At 42.3% G+C, this 16,989-nt stretch overlaps 1 protein-coding gene across 7 annotated transcripts in view; it reads right to left on the reverse strand.

The window, feature by feature from the left end:
* Positions 1-12,404, reverse strand: part of ANKFY1 (ankyrin repeat and FYVE domain containing 1) — an 89,500-nt gene extending 77,096 nt beyond the window's left edge. For 3 of the 7 annotated variants that reach the window (XR_011523183.1, XR_011523184.1, XM_070560964.1), the window contains exon 1: positions 12,278-12,404. Coding sequence is in view for 1 of the 7 variants with exons in the window: in XM_070560964.1 (XP_070417065.1) it covers positions 12,278-12,287 (10 nt within the window). In the remaining 6 variants the exon portion in view is untranslated. Of the gene's footprint in view, positions 1-4,959; positions 5,016-12,207 lie in introns of those variants that run through there. The other 4 variants (XR_011523185.1, XM_070560967.1, XM_070560966.1 and 1 more) reach the window with 3 other exon arrangements.
* Between the last annotated feature and the right edge of the window lie 4,585 nt (positions 12,405-16,989).

Raw genomic sequence — 16,989 nt, forward strand, 5'->3', positions numbered from 1 at the left:
AGTGGTCTCAGATGAGGCAAAGATTTCTTAAACTGGGCAAAAAAAAAAAATTATAAAAGAAAAAATAGAGATGGGGCCAGCCCCATGGCATAGTGGTTAAGTTCAGCATGATCTGCTTTGGCAGCTCAGGTTCACAGGTTTGGATCCTGGGCACAAACCTACACCACTCACCATGCTGTGGCGGTGACCCACATATAAAGCGGAGGAAGATTGGCATGGATGTTAGCTTAGGGCTAGTCTTCCTCAGCAAAAAAAAAAAAAAAAAAGGCTAAATTGGACATTATCAAATTTTAAAAATTGTTCTTCAAAACACACAGAAAATGAATAGGCAAGCCACAAACAAGGAGAAAATATTTGCAAAACATATGCCCAACAAAGGACTTGTATCCAGGCTATATTAAGAACTCTTACAACTCAATAATAATCAGACAACCCAATAAAAAAAGGACCAAAAATTTGAACAGTTCACCAAAGAAGATAAATGCATGGCAAATAAGCACATAAAAAGGTGCACATCATTAATTATTAAGTAAATGCAAATTAGAACCACAATGAGATACTACTACACTCACTAGAATAGCTAAAATTAAAATGTTGGCAAAGGTGTAGAGAACTGGAACCCTCATACATTGCTAGTGGGAACGCAAAATGGGACAGCCACTGTGGAAAACAGTTTGACAGTTTCTTAGTTACACATTCGCTTTATGACTCAATGATTCCATTTTCATGTACCAAGAGAAATGAAAACATATGTCCATAAAAATTGGAAACAACCCAAATGTTCAACTGGTGAATGGACACAAATTATAGTGTGTGTGTATATATATATATATATATATATGTATGTATAATAGAATACTACTTGGCCATGAAAAGGAACAGACTACTGATACAGGCAACATAGTATCTCAAAAGCAATAAGCTAAGGCAAAGAAGCCAGACACAAAAGACCAATACTGTATAACTCCATGAGAAACTGTAGAGAAGGCAAACCACAGTGATGGAAAGCAGATCAGTGGTCTTCAATCCCAGAAGAATGGGACTGACTGCAAAGGAGTTCAAGGGAACTTTTTAAGATTACAGAAATGTTCCATATCATGATTGTGGTGATGGTTACACTACTGCAAATATCTCTCAACTGACAAGTCAAAATTGAATTTTATTGTTTGTCAATTATGCCTCAATAAAGCTAAAGACAAACTCCCTCTGGGATGCACCTTGGTATCTTTTGTTTTCTGAACACCATCACACTAACGTATCTCCAAGGCCTTAGCATCATTCACACACATGTAACCAGTCACCCTTCTCATCCTTCCACTCCCCATTCTATTCTATGCACACCATCATTAATCTTCCTAAAACTCAGCTCAATTAACCAAACAACTTCAGCCGGGTCCCCACTGTCTGCAAAAGTACAAGTTTCTGACTGAGGCATTCTGGCTCCTCTAAGAAGTTTCTTGAGGGCAGGAGATGTCTTATTTATTCCTGTATTTCATCAGCAGTACTTTGAACTGTGTAGCATGCTTTTTGAGCATTCAGAAACTGCAAACAAATGCAGAAATTTTGGAAATATTATGACTTAATAGGTCAAATTACATAATACTGCCTACTGTGGCAGGCTGAAAAATGCCCATCATAATATCCATGTCCTAATCCCTGGAACCTGTGAAAGTTACATTATGGGGGTAACTTTCTGCAGATGTGATTAAGGATTTTTTTATTTTTTATTTTTATTTTTTGCTGAGGAAGATTGGCCCTGAGCTAACATCTATTGCCAATCTTCCTCTATTTTATATGTGGGTGACCACCCCAGCATGGTTGAAGGTGTGCGCCAGGGATCCAAACCTGTCAACCCAGGCCGCCAAAGCAGGGAACACCAAACTTATCCACTATGCCACGGGATTGGACCCAAGGGTTTTTTAATTGAGGTAACATCGGTTTATAACATTATATAAATTTCAGGTGTACATCATTATATTTCAATTTCTGTGTAGGTTACATCATGATCACCACCCAAAGACTAATTACCATCCATCATCATACACGTGCCCAGTCACCCCTTTCACCGTCTTCCCTCCCCGCTTCCCCTCCGGTAACCATCAATCTAATCTCTGTATCTATGTGTTTGTTCTTGTTGTCGTTTTAACCTTCTATTTATCAGTGAGGTCATACGGTATTTGACTTTCTCCCTTTGACTTATTTCACTTAGCATAATACCCTCAGAGTCCATCCATGTTGTTGCAAATGGCAAGACTTCATCTTTTTATGTCTGAGTAATATTACACTGTGTATATATACCATATCTTCATTATCCATTCATTCCTTGAGGGGCACTTATGTTGTTTCCAAGTCTTAGCTATTGTGAATAATGCTGCAATGAACACAGGGGTTTGTGTTTTCATGTTCTTTGGATAAATATTCAGCAGTGGAATAGCTGGATCACACAGTAGTTCTATTCTTAATTTTTTGAGAAATCCCCATACTGTTTCCACAGTGGCCGCACCAGTTTCCATTCCCACCAGCAGTGTATGAGAGCTCCCTTTTCTCCATATCCTCTCCAACACTTGCTATTTCTTGTTTTGTTAATTATAGCCATTCAGATGGGCATGATGTGATATCTCATTGTGGTTTTGATTTGTATTTCCCTAATAAATTAGTGATGTTGAGCATCTTTTCATGTGCCTGTTGGCCATCTGTATATCTTCTTTGGAGAAATGTCTGTTCAGATCTTTCGCCCATTTTTTAATTGGGTTGTTAGTTTTTTGTTGCTGACATGTATGAGTTCTTTATATATTTTGGATATTAACCCTTTATCATATATATGGTTTGCAAATATCTTCTCCCAATTGTTAGGTTGTCTTTTCACTTTGTTGATGGTTTCCTTTGCTGTGCAGCCTTTTAGTTTGATGTAGTCCCATTTGCCTATTTTGTCCATTGTTTCCCTTGCCTGGTCAGACGTGGTATTTGAAAAAACACTGCTAAGGCCGATGTTGAAGAGTGTACTGCCTATGTTTTCTTCTGGAAATTTTATGGTTTCAGGTCTTATGTTCAAGTCTTTAATTCACTTTTAGTTAATTTCTGTATATGGTTTAAGATAATGGTCTATTTTCACTCTTTTGCATTGGCCTGTCAGTTTTCCTAATACCACTTATTGAGGAGACTTTCCTTTCTCCACTGTGTGTTCTTGGCTCCCTTGTTGAAAATTAGCTGTGCATAGATGTGTGGGTTTCTTTCTGGGCTTTTTTTTTTTTTTGAGGAAGATTAGCCCTGAGCTAACATCTGCTGTCAATCCTCCTCTTTTTGCTGAGGAAGACTGGCCCTGAGCTCACATCTGTGCCCATCTTCATCTACTTTATATGTGGGACACCTATCACAGCATGGCTTGCCAAGCGGTGCCATGTCTGCACCCGGGATCCGAACCGGTGAACCCCAGGTCACCAAAGCAGAATGTGTGCACTTAACCGCTGTGCCACCGGGCCGGTCCTCTATTTCTGGGCTCTTGATTCTGTTCCACTGACCTATGTGTCTGTTTTTCTGCCAGTACCATGCTGTTTTGGTTACTATAGCTTTGTAGTATATTTTGAAATGAGGGAGTGATGTCTCCAGCTTTGTCCTTTTTTCCTCAGGATTCCTTTGGCTATTCAAGGTCTTTTGTTGTTCTATACAAATTTTAGGATTCTTTGCTCTATTTCTGTGAAAAATGTCATTGGAACTTTGATAGGGATTCATTGAATCTGTAGATTGCTTTAGGAAGTATGGACATTTTAACCACATTTATTCTTCCAATCCATGAGCACGGAATATCTTTCCATTTCTTGTGTCTTCTATTTCTTTCAACAATGTTTTATAATTTTCAGTGTACAGGTCTTTCACCTCTTCGGTTAAATTTATTCCTAGGTATTTTATTATTTTTGTTGCAATTGTAGATGGGATTGTAATCTTAATTTTTCTTTCTGCTACTTTGGTTAATATATAGATAGCGTATAGTTAGTGTATAGTGTTACTGTATTTTTGTATGTTGATTTTATATCCTGCAACTGTACTGTATTCATTTACTACTTCTAAAGGTTTTTTGGTGTATTCTTTAGGGTTTTCTATATAACACCATCTGCAGATAGTGACAGTTACACTTCTTCCTTTCCAATTTGGATACTTTTTATTTCTTTTTCTTGCCTAATTGCTCTGGCTAAGACTTCCAATGTTATGTTAAATAAGAAGGGCAAAAGAGGGCATCCTTGTCTGGTTCCTATTCTTAATGAGTTAGCTTTCAGGTTTTCTCCAGAGTGTGATATTAGCTGAGGGTATGTCATATATGGCTTTTATTATGTCGAGGTATTGTCCTTCTATACCCATTTTATTCAGAGTTTTTATCATAAATGGATGCTGTATCTTGTCAAATGCTTTCTCTGCATCTACTGAGATGATCAAGTGATTTTTATTCTTCATTTTTTTAATGTGGTGTGTCACACTGATTGATGTGTGGATTTTGAACCATCCCTGCATCCGTGGAATAAATCCCACTTGATCATGGTGTTTGATCTTTTTAATGTATTATTGTATTTGACTTGCTAGTATTTGGTTGAGGATTTTTGCATTGATGCTCATCAGTGATATTAGCCTATAATTTTCCTTTTTTGTGTTGTCCTTGTCTGGTTTTGGTATTAATAAGGGTAATGTTGGCTTCATAGAACGAGTTAGGAAGCTTCCCCTCTCTTCAATTTTTTGGAAGAGTTTGAGAAGGGTAGATATTAAGTCTTCTTTGAATGTTTGGTAGAATTCACCAGGGAAGCTGTCTAGTCTAAATTAAGGATTTGAAGATGGGAGATTATCCTGCATTCGATGGGTAGGCCCTAAATGCATTTACATGTATCCTTATAAGAGGAAGCAGAGGGAGATGTGACACACACAGAGGAAAGGACCATATGAAGACCGAACAGAGAGAGACTTCAAGATGCTTGCCTTGAAGATTGCAGTGATGCAGCCACAAGCCAAGGAATACCAGCGGGCACCAGAAGCTGTAAGAAGCAAGGGAGAGGTTCTCTCCTAGAAGCAGAGTACGGCCCTAGCAACATGTTCATTTCAGCCCAGTGATACTGATTTTAGACTTCTGGCCTCCAAAACCACAAGCAAATACATTTCTGTTGTTTTAAGCCACCCAATTTTTGAAAATTTGTCACACCAGCCATAGAAAACTAATACATCTACCCTTATGACCAAAAAATTCTGCATAGTAAAAGATTTTAAAGTCCTAGCAGCTTCTTGCTGGATTAGTGTCAATTACAAAGTTTTATAGAGTAAATAAAATGTACAGTTTCTTGTAATATTTTGCAATAAAAAAGAATCAATATTTTTAATGTGTCGTAATTAACAGCAGTTAATTCTTCATCATCTTAAATTCTAAGCAACATACTCAAAGTAGTACAGTACTTAACAAATAGAATTCACTTAGGTTAAGTGGATGGCCCAAAATTACACAATTAGCAGGAGCCGAGTCAACATTTAAGATCTTAAGCCAAAGTCCATGCTCATCCCATTGTACCATGCTGTGTAATTTCATCTCCAATGTCAAGACACCAAACAAATTTTAATTATTAATTAATTCATTAATCCAGGAACTAAATGTGTTCTTTCCATTCCCCATCTTAAATGCAATTTCTACTGCCCTCTGCCTACTCCAATTCTAACCCACACTGTATTGTTGTTTTAGATTAACAAAACCCTGATATTTCCTTTCTCCACACTTCTATAGTTCTTACATTCCAGCTCCAATTTTAGCAGTGAATTAACGTTCTTTTTTTTTTTTTAAAGATTTTATTTTTCCTTTTTCTCCCCAAAACCCCCTGGTACATAGTTGTATATTTTTAGTTGTGGGTCCTTCTAGTTGTAGTACGTGGAACGCCGCCTCAACGTGGCCTGATGAGCGGTGCCATATCCGCACCCAGGATCCGAACTGGCAAAACCCTCGGCCTCTGTAGCAGAGGGCACGAACTTAACCACTAGGCCAAAGGCTGGCCCCAAATTAATGTTCTTTGTGTAATTCTTTAATGACTAAATGATTTTATCCATACTCTGCTTTAATTATGTCCATTAGATAAAATAAAAATGATTGTGAAAGCTGTGATATCCTATTTTGAGAATTACAAGAATAATTTTTGTTTCAAGCACATATTAGGCTTTTCTGAATAAGAGTATTTCATTAAAGTATCATCTCCCTAGAAAATAGTAACTTCCTGTTGGCATCAGAATAGATAGGCTTCTCACTGGTGATGAATTACTACCACTACTACTTTCCTAAACCTGTCCTGGTGCAGATGGAATTTTTCTTCACTGGGGTTACCGAATATTCATTAATCAAGAGCGCTAAATATAGGAAAACTGCTTAATGGGGAATAAGAAATAAGTGGATATATTTACCGCTGAGAACTCAAGTCCACACATACCCTAATGAAAAGAGGAGGGGAAGGGGAAAGAAAAGACGATAGCAATACCATCTGGAGGAGAGTGCAAACGAATAGTGAGGGTCATAGACACCCCTGACGGTCTGCTTCACTCACTCTCTCTCTCTCACACACACACACACACACCCCGTTTGGATATTATTAAAAACATGATGTGCTAAAAGAGATTTCATATTTTGACTTTTCACCCTTTTAAAAATCTAGCAATTGTAACTGTCATAACTTGAATGCTTTGACAAAGTCCAAAATCCATTATTTAAGCAAAGTTTGCTTTAAAAAACCCTTTTACTCCAGTTACAGATAAAACTCACTATCCATGACTTCTTAGATAGGAAAGATGATCTTATTTTATATATATAAACAATTACATTTGTTTTTAAAAATGGATTCAGTAAAACCATGTTTTATTCAATATTAACTCAATTTGAAAAAAAAGTTTTACGGGAGATGTTGATCTTCACTGAAGCTGAGTGATGCCTAAATTTGGGGTTTTAAAGGCTCCCCAAGTGATTCTCATGTGCAGGGTCCTCCGGGTTGAGAACAACTAGTCTAAACTAATGGAATGACAGCAGAGAGGAAAGAACACATGTGAGAGCTTTATAGGATCCACAGGATTTGGTGACTGACTACAGAGGTAGGGGGAGGTCAGGGATGACTTCTGGGTTACTGACTTGAGGCTGCACTGGACAGTTGTGCCACTAATTATCAATTCAAAAGATAAAACTGAGTAAACTGAAAAGCACTATATGCATGCCTTTTTGAGAAACTTTGCCTTTCTCTCTCTGTTCCACAAGTTCCACTACAGGTGAGACTGTCTTGCTCACTCTGCCATCTCTAGCACAGCAGCTTGCACCTAATAGAAATGAAATACATTTTTCCTGAATGTAATTCAACTCTGTTAAATCTTCTCTGCAAGTCAGTGGTGTGACTTATACATCTTTCAAAACCTCACTCTGTCTAGCACTGATTACAGAGCCGGCTTCACGGGAGACACTCAACAAATATAGCTCACTAGCAAATTTTCACCCTAACAGCAGTCTAACTAGAAATGCTTCCAACTGACTGCTAAGAAAAACCACCTAAAGGTATACTGGGCATGGCAAAGTCATGGTCAAGATATTTGTTCTCAAATCTGTTCCTCCTCTTCCTGTTAACAGCCCAGCCATTAACTGAGTCATCCAGCCCTAGAACCCTTGAGTCATCTTTGATCTCTCTCTTGTCAATATGCAAACAGGTTTCTAAAGTCCTGACTTTTATACCTTCTCTAGTCTCTCTCACACCAGTCCTCACCAGGCCCAATGCCCCTTACCAAAGGACTCATCAGTTGCTACAGTCTCCGCTCCAGCCTCCCTTCCTCCCAAATCCATCCTCTACACTGCAGCCATTTCAACACACCGCAGACAATTTCAGTCACAGCCCTTCCTTGGCTGATATCTTTCAGTAGCCTCACACCATGGCCCAGAGTACACAATCCCTTCATAATCTGGCCCTTAACATACTTTTCCAACTCTCTATCTCACTACTCCTTCCACTGAGAATAATGACCTCTTCCCACTTCCATCTCTCAACATCCAAAAGAGGCCTATTTTGCAAACCTCAGCTAAAACACCATCTCCTGCGGCAAAGGCCACCCCTGACCACCCAAAACACACTCCCCATCGCTTCCCTAAAACATCTCTTCCTATTCTGAGTTTTCAGAACTGCTAAGCATCTTTCACCTTCCACCTTACAAAAGTTTTTTTATTTTTATTTTTTTTCCAAAGATTGGCAGCTGAGCTAACATCTGTTGCCAATCTTCCTTTTTTGTCGTCGTCGTCTTCTTCTCCCCAAATCCCCCCAGTACATAGTTGTAGGTCAGTCTGGCTCTGCTATGTGGGACACCACCTCAGTATGGCCTGACGAGCAGTGCTAGGTCCACACCCAGGATCCGAACCTGTGAAACCCTGGGCTACCAAAGCAGAGTGGGCAAACCTGACCACTCAGCCATGGGGCCAGCCTCTAACAATTGTTTTTTTGTTTGTGGGATTTTTTTGCTTGAAGAAGATTAGCCCTGAGCTAACATCTGTGCCAATTTTCCTCCACTTTACACGTGGGTCACTGCTGCAGCATGGCTGACAAGTGGTGTAGGTCTGCACCTGGGATCCAAACCTGCAAACCCCAGCTGCCAAAGCAGAGCATGTCAAACTTAAACACTACGCCACCAGGCTGGTACAATAGTTTTTTATACACATGCTTTTCATCTCACCACCTAGACTGGAGTTCCCTGTGAACAGGCTCTAGGTCTGGCTATTCTTTTTTAACCACTCACTATTTCTCCCTCCACTCCTACTCCATGGTCATCCCATCCTCCACCCCACAGGGCCTTACTAGGCGGAGTTCAAGAAATACCATAGGTCCTTGGCCTACTCAGATTCAACAAAAGAGAATGAGGACACAGCAGTTTCTCATTTTGTTGAGCAAGGCTGTAAATCAGAATATCTCAACTACAGCAACTCACCTTGCCAGTGACTGAACTCTGCATATCTAAACAGGATTCACTATCTCTACTCTGACACATCCACAGTCACTGCAATGAAGAGATAAACTTCTTTTGAATAAAATCCTCAAGGAGAAAACAAACAGCTACTGCTGGTGACAAGTGAAAGAAAGGAAAGGAAGAGAAAAGAAATGAATGGCGTAGAAAGGGATAGTGCTGGAGAGGTCTCCAGACTATACATAATTATCAACAGCCTGGGACATTTGTTAAATGACTAAAATAATAAATGAAAAAATAAATTTCAAAACTGCAAAGAGAGCAAAGACTGAGCTCTTAAGCATTACACTTTAATTGCAAAGACTAAAATGGCCTAGAGAAAAAGTAGGCTTGGCAGCTCCCAGCAGACCGATCTTATTCAGAGCACATTAAGAGCTGGACCAGCCAGCTTACTTGACAAGAGACTAAGGGTGTATCCAGGCAACCTTTCCTGATGTCTGGTAACTGATGCTCAATATACTCATCCGTTCCTTCAACCACAGGCATGAGTCTAAGTTGGGAGGTACAGCAGTAAACAAAACAGAGAAACTCTCTGCCCTCATGGGGTTTATATTTTGATAAGGGAGTAAAAAAAATTAGGGAAGATTTCTGAAGAGGTAAGAACTGAACAGATACCTGAACAAAAGTTGGTTAGTTGTGCGGAGAAGCTGAGGAAGACTGTTCCAGACCAAAGGAACTGCAAGGACAAAGACGTAGAGGTAGAAGCAAGTTGGGAATGTACAAATAACAGCAAGGAAGTCAGTGTGGCAAGAGCACGGTGAATGAGGAGGGAAGTAGGCAGCAGGCTGCAATGCTAACCGGGGGCCCAACCCTACTGGGACCTGAAAGTCGCTGGAAGGCTTTGAAATATATCTCAAGACCATGCAGAGCCATGGGAGTGGGGAAGGGGGTGCGGAGGGGTAAGTGTATTAAGAGTGGGAGAGACATGATCTGATTTATATTTTAAAGGGAACACTGGAAACTGTAAAAATAGACTGTGGGAAGCAAAATCAAGGAGAAAAAGTAAAAAGCAGGAAGACCACGTGGGAGGGACTTTTTTGAGCAATGAAGGAAGCTTAGATTAGGATAGCTGCAGAGATGCAGAGAAGAAACGGAAATTAATTTTAGGACAGACTTTAGCTAAATATATACGGTCAAACCAATCCATGGATGGATGGAAAGAAAGAAAGTTGGTTTCTAAAGAAGTCACGTTAAGAAGTCGTCATACACTCAGTCTCTCCAGGTTCTGTTTACTATTCCTAGAGGCTATTTCCCACATGCTCACACGCTTATACCACCAAAAACCAGTATCAGGGAAGTTCCCACAGAGTGTGCTTACAGATCATGGAATTGTTACACGACACAGATTTTTGCTATTTGTTTTACATTTAAATGAATATCTCAGAAGTGTAGCCAGCTCTGACGAAGTCTGATTAAAGTATAAGCGGCACTAAAGTGGACACCCCCTGCAAAACGTTTTCTTGTTAATCTGACCTTCCTTCGCTTAACAAACAGCTTCAGTTTAATGAGCTAACTAGACTAGAAGCCTTCCCTCAATTCTTCCTAGTCAAGGTTGCAACACTGTTTCCAAAAAGCTTAAAGCAGAACATAGGCTAGGAAATTGGGACACAAAAAAGGTAAAAGAAAAACTGTCAAGTCACAACCTCAAGACTGCGCCTCCCTAGCTATCCTCCCTTGCCAATTGAACCCTGAAAGGATGTTTTGTTTGCTCAAGGTGCATACTCCACTGGCTAGATGTCTCTCAAGGCTACCCTAAGACATGTTTCAAAGCACTTGCAGGACAACAATCGACACACTCAGCAGGAGACACTCCAGAGAGAGCTCCTCATGGCTGGAATCTGACTGCAAAGCACAGCAGGTGCTCAGGAAAACTGCTGAAAGAAAAAGCAGTTGCCCTCCACAATTTCAACCCTGGTAACGCTTTCCCAAAACACTCCTCAACCTCTCCACCTAGCGTGAAAGCGCCGGACTACCCCATTACCCCACATAGGGCCTTTCTGAACCTTTCCACCTCACTGTTCTGAGCAACAAGCTCCATTCGCTGGCTACCTGCTGTGTTAGGCAATATTCTGTGATTTGTCCAAAAACTAGCTTCATGGGATGCCTTAGCTTTCTTTCTGTTCTTTTTATTCCCCCTCTGCTTTCATACAATATTTAGCTGATGGTCTAGCGTGGTAGAAAGAGCAAAGACAAAAACTGGGTGCCAGTCCCAGCTACCCTTATAACTGTGGCCTCAATTCCTTTGTCTATAAGGTGCAAATAACACGACGCCAGGCTTCCTTCACAAGGTTGTTCCGAAGTCTAATTCAAATGAGAAAAGCCTGCAAACTGTCGTGTGCCGCCCAAATCTAAGATCCCAGTAAAGATGGGTTCAAAGCTTAGTTCTAAAGCAATAGGACGGGCTGTGACCAGCACAAGGCAGTCACTCAAAAAACATTAATAAGTATTTTCCTCCGATAACGGGGTGAATAGGAGACGGACGCCGGCCAAGTCCGACAGTGTCACTATAGAGTCCCTGGCAGGTAACTCCCCATCTCTGGGCCTTCTTTCCCCCTACCTGTACAGTAAGTCTTTGACAATGAAGGATTCTGATATTGCTGCGTTAAGGGAGGCAGACCCTGAGATGCCAAATTGCCTTTACCTGCAGTGCCATAAGGAAAGCCCCAGAAGAGAGGGTAATGACTGGACTGAGAGGCAGAGGAGCAGATGTCTGGTTTACGAGGAGAGTGACCTTGGCCAACTCCCTTACCGAGCAAACCCCCTCCTCCCCTGCACATCTGGAACCTGCGGAAGGAATCCCAGCCGGCCCAAATCCCGGGATGCTGGGAAGCCCGATCACAGGCCCGGCTTTCCCGCACCCCTCACCCCAAGAGCAGTCCCAGGCGAGGAAGGTACCCCTTCCGGATGCGAGACGTGCCAGGACAGCAGTTTCGATTTCCTAAGAAGGGTTACTTCCCCCGCCGCCTCAGAGCTGCCGGCAATCAAAGGAGCGTGCCCGCCGCCCTCGCGATCCCCGCGGCGCGCTCGGCCCGGACACGGGACCTCCCCGCCCCGCTCCGCAGCCCGCCGCGGTCCCGCGGGGTTGGGCGGCCGGAGGGGCGTTGCCATAGGAATAGCGCTCAAGACCCCGGCCCGAGGCGCCCGGGAGAGGCTGGAGAGGAAGGCTCGCGAGACCCGCTGTGCCCCATGCGACCACGCCCGGCCAAACCCTCTCACGGCTACTTCGCCCAGCCAGCAGCGCCCCCACAGCTCCACGACTTCCCGCGCGGCTCCACAAAACCCCTACCTTCCGCCATGTCGGGCCCGGCCCTGCCTGCAGCCTCGCGAGAAGTGCGCCGCTCAACTGGGGCGGCGCGTAACGGAGGTCTCAAGTCTCGCGAGAGTCACGGGAACCTAGGCAAAGAGAGGAGTCGAGGTTAGCAAAGAGCGGTGAATGAAAGTGGAGGGAGTAGCTGGGCAGAACCGAGAGCCTGTCGCTCTCCACCTAGTACTTTCGAGGCTCGGGACTTCTCAAGCACGGACTGGGCTCTATCATATTCCACGCCCTAGGGAGGGCACTGAGAAGGATGGACACAGCGAGCATAGACTCCTGTATTCTTTGGAAACACCAGACTATAAGAGGGTCGAGAGAGGGATTTTGTTGGTTTTTAGGTTTTTTGTAAAGATGTGAGAGGCTGAGAGAAAAGAGCCAAAGGAGAGGGAAAGGCTAATGACGTTTCAAGGTCCCTGAGGAGGCAGAGAGCCCTCCAAGCGAAGGCAGAAGGACTTCAAAAGGGATTAACTTTAGACTAGAGGCAGCTCTCTGTTATGCTACTAAAACATTTGGAAACAAGAACACGCATGCAGAGAGATGTGAAAGGGAAAAGAGATGCCAGGGAGATCGCTTGATGACATCAGTTTTATGGTGGAAGTCCGTAGGCAAGGGGAACAGAAGAGAGTGAAGAAAATTTGGGAGAGGAATCTGAGGTTGGAAAGCCTGGTTTCAAGTGTTTCCTAGGTGTGGATGGGTCACTTTTTCTCTAGCAGAACTAAACCACTTGGCTGCAAGAAGCAGAGAATATGGATTATAGCATTTGCCCAAGGCTTGGGATTTATTGTCAAAAAGAAACTGCGAGTGCTATGATAATACAGTTCAGGTGCAGACTGAGTAGAGGCCGACGTGGAGTCATAAAACCGCAGGTCCCTGTAATATTGAAGACCAGTGCCCTGCCAACAAGGTTGTGAGAGCCCTGTGGTCAGGATGGCAAACTGGAGTTCATCAGTTAAATAGCACTAGGAAATGATGAAGTCCAGGACAGGGCCATGAAATACAGTAGCTGAAGTGGAAGTGAGAAGCTAGGAAAATTAGGTATTGGAATTTAGATGTAGGGAAGGAAGAAGACCATAAGCCAGGTGCTAAAATCTTTAGTGAATATGGGGATGACTAATAAAAAAAAAAAAAAAAAAAAAAAAGAGGCCAAAGAGTATATAACTAACTGAATAGCATGAGACCTTTCAAAAAGATTTTTACTCAAAAGAAGGCTGATTGTACCCACTCCTAGAAGCATCAACAGTTAAGGACTGCAGGGGAAGTGGGGGTCTTGGAGATGAGCCAAGAGTAGGAGACATAGGTTGAAAGAAGGACCTGAGAACAAGATAAGGGTGTCAGAACAGAAAAGGGGAGGATTTGAAGCTGGAGAAGTTTTAGGTGCTGCCAAGGTTAAGCATTAGTGGGTAGTGAAGTGGAATGGTGAAGGAATTTAGACTTCAGTTCATGAAAACATAGGGTTATGGAGTTAAAATTTGGGAGAAGAGGGAGGAATTCTGGTTGAGGAACACCTGGGAGATAGAAGGGGAGGGGATATTGAAATGTGTGAGAACAATGGTGTGCTCAGGGAAATGATGTTCCAGTGTGGTGGGAAACTGAAGATGTGAAGGAAGTCTAGGCTGGGAGGTGCTTAGAGGAGCTGCTCTGAGCAAGCAGCACTTAGACTAAGGAGGGTAGGGGAGTATTGCCAGGCTCAATGGAGGTGCCATAGAACCAAGCTTCCCGGCCTGTCAAGAATGGTTTATAGGTATGCCAAATGGTAAGCCCTTGGGGCCATCAGGGTGGCCACAAGCAGCCTCATCTGTTTATCTTAAGAGTACCCTATAAATATTTTCTGGGTAATAACATAAACATGACATAAAAGTGGTTGGGAAGTACTGTCATAGCTGATGCATTTTGCACCATTTGACTTATCTTTGCCTCACCAGCATCAGCCTAGCATCTGACATACAGCCAGTGCTCAAAATGTTTGATGAGTTGTTACCACTGTGAGCTATAGCAGAAGTCAAGAAAACCTGAGTTCAAGTTTGGCTCTGCAACTGATTTGCTGTGTTGATCATGGGCAAGTTCCTGCAAGCTATCTCAGATTCCTCATCAATTTCAAGGAGTTGGACTAGAATTCACGGTTCATAATGATTTGGAGGGTCATGACCCCTTTTGAGAATTTGAAGACAACCAGGGACCCTCTCCCTTAGAGCAGCACATGCAAGAATAAACAAATTTGTGCCCTTTCGGTTTGCTTGGACTAGATGCTCACAATCAAGTGAGAACTCACCTTAAGGGATTCAATCAATTTATGGGCTTGACTATCTCCTCATCACAACCTACCTTCAAGAAGCCTCTATCAGAGGAGAAAGCATGCCTCTTAGAGATACCATTAATATACTAATATCTCTGAACCTTTGTCTTCTGAGGGGACTGTTATTGGTTGAAACCCCCAAGCTACAGAGGACTTCTTAATAAAGCCTGTAAAATAAAGCATCTGTAGTATTCACTGCACTGTAACACCCAACAGGCTTGGATGGAGCTATCACATTAGATATGACCTGAAATATAGACACTTGGAAAAATCAGAGCACTAGAACGTGGTTCATTTCAGACCTAATTCAGGTTTTGCTATCAGATTAAGAGGAACTCAGTGTGCAGTTGTCTCGGACAGGGACATGAAGTGCAGGACGGGATGGATACTCACAGCTTTCAGAGCACAGGGGAACACTCTTTTTGGGGAGACAGTGTCCTATCACGGTAGAAGAGGGAAGGGAGGGCAGCACTAGACTGGTCGTCCAATGAATTGGGTTCAAGTACCAGCCTCAACACATCTGCTCTCTACATGACCTTGGAAAAAATGTTCCTGAGGTCAGGGGTCATGGCACCCAGCACGGAAGGAAGGTCATGGAACTGAATCCCAGGTGCGAAACTTACTTGCTCTACAATCTAGACAAGTTAACTGAACCTGTTGCCTCATGAGAAACTATTACTTCGGAGGATCCTTCTAAGAATTTGACTAGAGCCTTTATGAAACTTGCCTAGCACAAGCCTGCCACAAAGTAGAGGCTTAATAAATAGGAACTTGATTTCTGGTGCTCGTTAGGAATAAATGAGATGTCACTGTGAACACACAAGTGCCATTATACTTTTCCTAATGGATACTGCTGGGAAGGGAAAAAATTAAGTATCTTGCCTATAACTTTCTGTGCAGCTCCTATGTTTAAGTTGTGTCTGGCTGCCTTGTGAAAGCCCTTTTCTTCTCCATTTTATTCGACCTATGTGAACAGGATTCAAAGTTCTTTAATCATTTCACTACAGCCCAGTGTGATGTGCTGACTCAACAAGCCAAAAACCCCTTAATCCTACCTTGGCAGTCAGGTTACACACATCTGAAACTGAGCAACCAAAAATATTTTTTCCTGGAAATAATTTGCTATGCAAACTGAATCCTGTTCTGGTTTGCAGTCTTCCAGAAGGGAAAAAACTTAAATCTGATAAGATGGTTACCAGCTCAACTTTATAAGGGAGAGGGAGAAAATCAACTGGTTCTTCTGCTGAAGCCCAATGCCTTGCACACAATGGGCACAGTTGAAAACCTGTTCATTTGCATTTTTTTCTTCTCCCCAAAGTCCCCCATTACATTGTTTGTATACTCTAGTTGTGAGTGCTTCTGGTTGTGCAATGTGGGACACCGCCTCAGCGTGGCCTGGTGAGTGGTGCCATGTCTACGCCCAGGATCCGAACCAGCGAAACCCTGGGCCACCGAAGTGGAGCGCGCGAACTTAACCACTTGGCCATGAGGCTGGCCCCTGTTCATTTGCATTTGAAGCAGCATGCAAATAAAACTTTTTTGCTATATACCTTGAGTAAATGATTATGCATAAAACTGATATTTAACATTCAGGGACATCATCTAGGCCCTTGTATAATAGTTTTATTTCAAATATATTTATCAGGGAAAATAAACTCTGAAAATGATCCCCAATCTTCCCCAAACTGCTCTCAAGGACGATTTTCTTGTTTCTAACTCAGCTCTGATTAAAAGATCTGGCTCCATGTTTTTTTCTGAGTTTGTCAGGAAGAAGCCTTAATAGCCACTGGCAACTTATATCAAGACAAAGAAGCTTTCAACACCTAACACTGTAACTCCATATGCACTGTATGTAAGGATGCAGGGTGAAAAGCTGGATATTGACATCCTATTAAGAAAAAAAAGAAAGGGAAAACGTCTTGCCTCTTTTGCCACTAACTAAGTGATCCTGGGCAGGTATTTGGGCCAAATTTGCCCATCTGTTTAGAGGAGGGAAGGTGGTGACTGAGATGGTGCCTCCAGTCTCTTCCAGTTCACTTTTGAGTCTGGGTCCTTCACCTTTTAGCTTATCTTTATCTTTATGGTCAACCCAGTTAAGGCCAAAGACAAAATCCCCAAAAATGCTCTAACATGTGCTCACGTTATTAAAGTTCTAAATCAGCATGAACATAAACTCTGATTAAGAACGGTGCTTGGCCCAGTACTGGAAATTTTAAGACCATTATGTCAGGTTGGAAGTTAACTTTCCACCCTCTGGTTCCTTCTTTAAATGAAGTTAAAATTCTTCATCAAGGTTCCCCTGTGGACCCTTTGATAACATGTGCTGTTTATATAGAAAGAATCCCACAACTTGCTTTTGAGACCTGCATCCTAAAACCAAAATAGCTCATGA

Source organism: Equus przewalskii, chromosome 10, assembly GCF_037783145.1.
Source record: "Equus przewalskii isolate Varuska chromosome 10, EquPr2, whole genome shotgun sequence".
Taxonomy (NCBI): domain Eukaryota; kingdom Metazoa; phylum Chordata; class Mammalia; order Perissodactyla; family Equidae; genus Equus; species Equus przewalskii.